At 63.0% G+C, this 6,116-nt stretch overlaps 1 protein-coding gene across 1 annotated transcript; it reads right to left on the minus strand.

Annotated features, from left to right (window-relative positions):
- Positions 1-36: 36 nt before the first annotated feature.
- Positions 37-6,011, minus strand: LOC129132079 (Fc receptor-like protein 4). Its single transcript, XM_077192179.1, has 10 exons — positions 5,963-6,011; positions 3,618-4,780; positions 2,923-2,943; positions 2,557-2,787; positions 2,069-2,326; positions 1,695-1,979; positions 1,100-1,402; positions 934-1,020; positions 327-348; positions 37-112 (listed from the first exon to the last, which is right to left on the minus strand). The coding sequence occupies exons 2-10, from the start codon at positions 3,664-3,666 to the stop codon at positions 100-102; spliced, it is 1,269 nt and encodes a 422-aa protein (XP_077048294.1). The 5' UTR covers positions 3,667-4,780; positions 5,963-6,011; the 3' UTR covers positions 37-99.
- Positions 6,012-6,116: the final 105 nt, after the last annotated feature.

Below are 6,116 nucleotides of genomic sequence, written 5' to 3' on the forward strand. Positions count from 1 at the left end.
GGATGGGGACTCCCAGTGTCCCCCAGTGTCACAACACGTTCCCGTGGATGTCACTGGTGTCCTGCAGTCGCCCGTGTGGTCCTGGCAGCTCTGCCTGGGTCACCTGGGGGTCCTTGGGGGGAACAGTAAGGGACACCTGGCTGGGGGTGACACCCATGGGTGACATGTCCGTGTCCCCACCCATCCCCCAGACTCACCCCCTGCCCCCTCGGTGTCCAGCCCCTCCCCCTCCTCCAGGGGATAAGGGGGTTCTGGGGGGGGCCCTGTGGGGATAAGGGGGGGTCTGAGGGGGTCAAGGAGAGCCATGGCTGGAGCTCCCCACTCACCTGTCCTGGGATTTCCTGAGAGCTGCAAGAAAAAGAGGACGGGGTGATCATGGGGTGCCCTGGGCCCCAACCCCACCTGGGACCTTTAAATGCCCACTGGACCCCTGAGCCCCCACCAGACACTGATTTCTACTGGACTCCCAGGCCCCTGCACCCCAAACCACCCCTGAGGAGCCCCAGAACACCTGAGCCACCCAGGTACTCCAACCCCCTCCCCAGGACCCCTGAACTGCCTTGGGACCCTGATTCTTCACACAGCCCCTGAGCACCCTTCAAGCCCCCAAAACCCCAAGAATGAAATGCAGGGAAGCCTCCAAACAGCTCCAGGATCCCTGGAGAGCTCTCGACATCCCTGCACAACTCTCCAACACCTCCCTAAAAGCCCCCAGGAGATGCAAGAGTCACCCCAATATTCCTCAAGGCCCTTCCTGGCACAGCCCAGGACCCTCCAAAATGTCCCCAAACCTGTGAGCACCCCAAGCAAAGGTCACTGGGGGCTCAGCTTCCTCCAGGTCAGGAGCTTTGGGTGATTCCCCAAGTGCCCCCCCAGTGTGTGGGGCTTCCCCCCAGTTCCTGTAGGACCTCGTGCCCCCCCATTGTCACCCACCCCGGTGGTGCCACCAGTGACAGCCCCCGATGACAGCCAGGAGCAAGAGCAGGAACAGGAGGGTCCTGCCGACATTCACAGCCACTGCTGGGGACAGAGGGGACACCTTGGGGTCACCTGGAACCCTGGAGGTCCTGAACACCCCGGTGACCCCATGTGACCCCACCTGTGACCCAGGGTGAGCCAGGTGTCACCTCCAGGGCCAGCTCAGGGCTGAGTGCCCGGAACACGCGGTGCCCGTCCTTTCCCAGCTGGTTGGTGGCCACGCACTGGTAGGTGCCTGAATGTCCCACGTCGGTGTCCCTGAGCTCCAGGAGGGGACCCTGGGCCACCTCCCACCCGTTGTGCAGCCAGGTGAAGGTGACAGGGGCTGAGCCCACCTGCACTGAGCAGCGCAGGGTCACGGGGTCACCTGCACGCACCTGGTGTGATGGGGGACTGGGGGTGATGGTGGCATTGGCCACGGGCGCTGTGGGGACAGAGAGAGGGCTGAGGGTGATGGTGGCATTGGCCACGGGCACTGCGGGGACACAGGCAGGGCTGAGGGCACAGGGAGGGGCTGGCAGCCACTGTGGGGGGACAGGGACAAGGAGGAATGGGTGTGGTGGGGGATGTTGGCAATGGGGTCACATCAGGGAGGGGTGAGGGGACACAGGGCAGAGGCGGGGGGACACAAGAAAGGTGTCAGGGGGACATGGGGGTGCCCAGGCAGGGGATCCCAGGAGGCTGAGGGGGCTCCCCGTGCCCATCCCCGCACTCACTGTGCACCGTGACGCGGAGCCGGGCGCTGCTCTTCCGCACGGCCCCGCCCTCGGATCGCACCTCACAGCCGTAATCCCCCGAGTGGGAGAGCCCCAGGGCGGGCACCAGCAGCTGTGGGGACCCCTGCGGGCCCCCCACCACCTGCCCGTCCCGGTAGAACACGTGCAGGAGGGGGGCTCGGGGCCGCAGGGGGCTGGGGGTGCTGAGGCAGCTGAGAGTCAGGGGGGACCCCTCGGTGGGCTCGGGGGGACCCTGCAGCACCAGCACCGGCTCTGTGAAGAGCTCTGGGAGGGAGAGGAGAGGGAGATTTGTGAGCCGGCATCCCTGGGGAGGGGCTGTGGGGGTGTCAGGGTGGCAGCTGTGGGGCGCTCACCGTGCACTGTCACTGTCACTGGCACTGACTCCTTCCACCCCCAGTATCCCACCTGGCCCCTGCAGCTGTAGCGGCCGCTGTGGTTCTGCTGCAGAGGGGACAGGGACAGCTCGGGGCCATCACGGAGCCTCTCCAGTTCTGTCTCCTCTCGGTAGAAGGACACCGATGTGACCTTTGTGTTCTGCCAGCCCCGGCAGCGCAGTGTCACCGTGTCCCCCTCCAGCAGCGCCCGCACCGGCACCTGCAGCACCAGATCATCTGGGGACAGAGGGGTCCTGTCACACCCGATGGCACCGGGACCCCCCATTGGGTGACACCCAGCGCACCAGGGGTCCCCAAATCCAGCACTGGGATCCCCCAACACTGGGATGTCCCCAGAGCAGGGGATGGGCTCTGGTCACACAGGAGGTGACCCATGGAGCGGAGCCCACCCAGAGCCCTCAGGGTCCCCGTGGGTGCCAGCCTGGGGACACCCAAACGTCCCTCACCTTCTGAGACTGTCACGGAGGGGCTGCGCCCAGTGCCGGGTCTGTAACACGTGTAGATGCCACTCTCGGTGACACTGAGGTGGTCCTGTCCCTCCTGCCCCCAGCGCCGCCTGTCCTTGTACCAGGTGGTGTCACCGGCGGTCCCCAAGCCCTGGCAGGTCAGGGTCACCCGGTCCCACAGCAACGCCGGCCTCCAGGGGGGCTCCACCAGGAGCTGGGTGGTCTGGGCACCTGTGGGTGACAGGGGACACCAGCCTGCCAGGGCCAGCACTGGGCACCTGTGGGTGACAGGGGACACCAGCCTGCCAGGGCCAGCGTGGGGCTGGGGACAGTGGGGTGGGGCCATGGCATCCCCCGAGGACTCACCAGCGAGGCCGAGGGTCTGGGCTGGAAGGGAGAAGGGACAGGGCTGGGTGAGGGTGGCACCATGGGGACAGCAGCACCAGGATACAGGGAGTGGGGGCTGTCCCCAAACTGTCCCCGTGGGGACAGCAGTTCTTGTTGGAAAATGTGTCTGTGTGGTCCCCAAAAGTTTTGGTGAGGCAGGGGGACATGTCTGTGTCACAGCCACCCATGCACCAAATCCCTGTGGCACAGACACCTTGGGAACAGGGACACTGAGGCCACCCTGGGCTGAGGCAGAACATGGGGACACTGGGGACACCCCGGGCATGATGACACCATGGACACAGCCCATGCTGGCCCAGGTCACCCCCACCAGCTCATGATCCCATCCCTGTGATCCCATCCCCATGGCCACATCCTCACCGTTCTTGTCCCCTTCTGTCCCTGCATCCCAGTTCCCTTGTCCCCATCCCCAGAGCTACCTGAGCCCAAAGGTGCCAGTCCCCACATTCCTGTCCCCACATCCCCATCCCCAAACTCCTGCCCCCCTATTCCTGTCCCCAAAGCCACCCTACATCCCCAGTCACACCAAGGTCCACTGTGGGTACCATGGACTGGCACTGCTGGCATTGGGGACCTCAGGGGACCCCACAGCCCCCCTGTGCCCCCTCCCCTCCCCATCCCCAGGGTGTCAGGCCCGTGTCCGGGGCACTCACCCCACAGGAGCAGCGCCACCTTCCCGGCCATCCCGGTGTCCCCAGCCATGTGCACTGGCTGTCACTCTCTGCCAGGGGTGGCTGTCCCCTGGGTGGTGGCTTTTTGGCTAAAGGGGAAGGAAGCCAGGTCAGGTCTTGCCCTCATGCGTAAGTGGCCCTTGGTGGGGGCAGGGTGGCCACAAACTGGGCACAGGATGGGGACAAGGCTGGGTGGGACACAGTGGGACAGGGGGTTCCCAGGAGTGAGGGGCTCAGAGGCTCAGGGATGGGTGTCCAGGGGAATGAGGGGTCCCAGGGATGGGGTCCCTGGGAATGGGGGTGCCATAGGAATGGGGGTGCCCAGGGCTGGGGGGACTCAGGGATGGGAGTGCCAGGGGAACGTGGGCTCCAGGGATTTGGGGTCATGGGATGGGGGTGCTGGGGGAATGGGGGGGTCCCGTGGGAATGGGGGTCCTGGGAGAATCAAAGTTCTGGGGGAAGGAGAATCTCAGGGGTGCTGGGCCATGGAGATCCTGGGGAATGTGAGTACTGGGATAGGGGTCCCAGGCAAGGTGGGACATAAGGAATGGGGGTCCCATGTTTCGGTTCTCAGGGAAATGAAGGTGCCAGGGACGGGCAGTGGCTGGGTGGGCCTGTGGGTCTCAGCTCCTTCCCTGGGTGCCTCAGCTTTTGGGGTGACCCAGAGCCCAGCACAGCCCCCACAAGGTGCTGGCAGCCAGGGGCTCACCCCAGACAGATTCCAATGTGCTCTGGGTCTGTGTCCCCACACCCCCAGTGACTTTTCCCTCTCTTTATTTCCATTTCCATCATTTTACCCCTCAATTTCACAAGTCCCCAGTTTGTGCCCTGATGATCCCTGAGCAGGGAAGGGGTTGGGGGAAGCCCAGGGTGGGGGGAAGCAGGGGTGAGGGGTCTGCAGGGAGGGCTGGGGAGGCTGTGGGGGACGGAGGTGTCCAACTGTGCCCTCCCCAACACTTTCACTTCCTCTCTCCTGCAGCAGAAGGAAGAGGAAACATTTGTCACGTTTGTCACACTGTCCTAGGGGGGCACATCCAGGGGCTTCCTGTCCTGGGGAATGGCAGCTCTGGAGGGGTCCAGATTTCTCTATTCTTGCTCATCCCCTGCTGGATCTGAGCTGGCAAGAGCAGCTGGGGAATGGAGACCTGGGCAGGAAGGAGATCCCAAAATTCTCCTTGAAGACAAGGGTGGGGCACAGCCATGGCCACTCTAAGCCACAGGCCCCTGAACACCAACTCTGCCTCTTTTCCCTGGTTAACAAAACTCCCCATCCCAGGCTCCTGATAGCAGATTGCAGGAGCCACTTGGCATTCCCAGAAAATTCCTTAAAACCTCCCACCAAAAAAACCCCTAAAATAGCCCTGAAAAAAACCTAAAAAAAACCAAAACCCAAAAACTTCTCAGTCCCCAACACCTGCAAGTGTCTAGCCCACAAACATCATCCCTGCTTTTTAATTGGGGTAACTACCTGCAGCTGCTGGGGGGGTTTTGGGGCTGTCCCAAAATTTGGGTTGCTGTGTTGTGCTGCTTGAAGGGTTTTGGGGCTGTCCCAAATTTAGGGTCACCGCCTTGTGCTGCTGTTGGGGAAAACTGGTGTCCCTGGGGTGCTGTTTAGGGTGAGCTTAGGGTTGGGGTGAGGGCTGCTGCACCTGGACCATAACCCTGAGGGGACACACAGGACATGGGGACAGGCAGGGACAGGGACATAGAGGACACGGGGGACACAGGGCATGGACACAGAGGATGCAGGACCCATGGGGACACACAAGAGGACATGTGGGACATACAGGGGACACATGGGGACACACACAGGATATGGGGACACGCAGAACTGTTCTTGTGCTCCTGTCTGCCATGAGTGACTGAGGGTGACGCTGTCCCCACATATGACAGTGACATTGCACCGTGACCCCACAGATGTCACCCCGACAACCCCAGAGCCCCTCCGCAGGGACTTGGGGTGACACGAGTGACGTCATTACGCTGCACCGCCGCAAACAGCGCCCCCTTCCTGTTCCCAGGGAAACTGCATCCCCGTTTCCATGGCAACACGCACCCTGTTCCCATAGCAACAGCATCCCATCTCCACGGCAACAGTCCCCCATCCTCATGTCAGCAGCCCCCTGTCCTCATGCCCTCAGCCCGCCAGTCCCATGGCAACAACACCTTTCTGTTCCCATGGCAACAGCCCCCTCCCCATTTCTATGCCCATAGCCCTCTCGTTACCATGGCAACAGCCCCTCCCATTCCCATGCCTACACCCCCCCATTCCCACGGTAACAGCCCCCCAGACCCATGGCATCTGTAGCCCCCGTTTCCATGCCCACCTCTCCCCGTTCCCATGGTAACAACCCCTCGGTTTCCATGGCAACACCCCTCCTACCCGTGACAACAGCCCCGTTCCCATGGCAACACCCCCGCTCCCACGCCCCCAGCGCATGCGCCGCACTCTCCCCTCCTCCCCGTCTTCCTGACTGCATT

This window comes from Agelaius phoeniceus, chromosome 31, assembly GCF_051311805.1.
Source record: "Agelaius phoeniceus isolate bAgePho1 chromosome 31, bAgePho1.hap1, whole genome shotgun sequence".
NCBI classification, from domain to species: Eukaryota; Metazoa; Chordata; class Aves; order Passeriformes; family Icteridae; genus Agelaius; species Agelaius phoeniceus.

Coding starts and splice junctions, on each gene's coding strand:
- LOC129132079 (XM_077192179.1), bottom strand. CDS start 3,666: ATGGCTGGGGACACCGGGATGGCCGGGAAGGTGGCGCTGCTCCTGTGG. Junction 2,944..3,617: donor GGTGGCGCTGCTCCTGTGGG/GTGAGTGCCCCG, acceptor TCTCCCTTCCAG/CCCAGACCCTCGGCCTCGCT. Junction 1,980..2,068: donor AGTGACAGTGACAGTGCACG/GTGAGCGCCCCA, acceptor TCTCCCTCCCAG/AGCTCTTCACAGAGCCGGTG.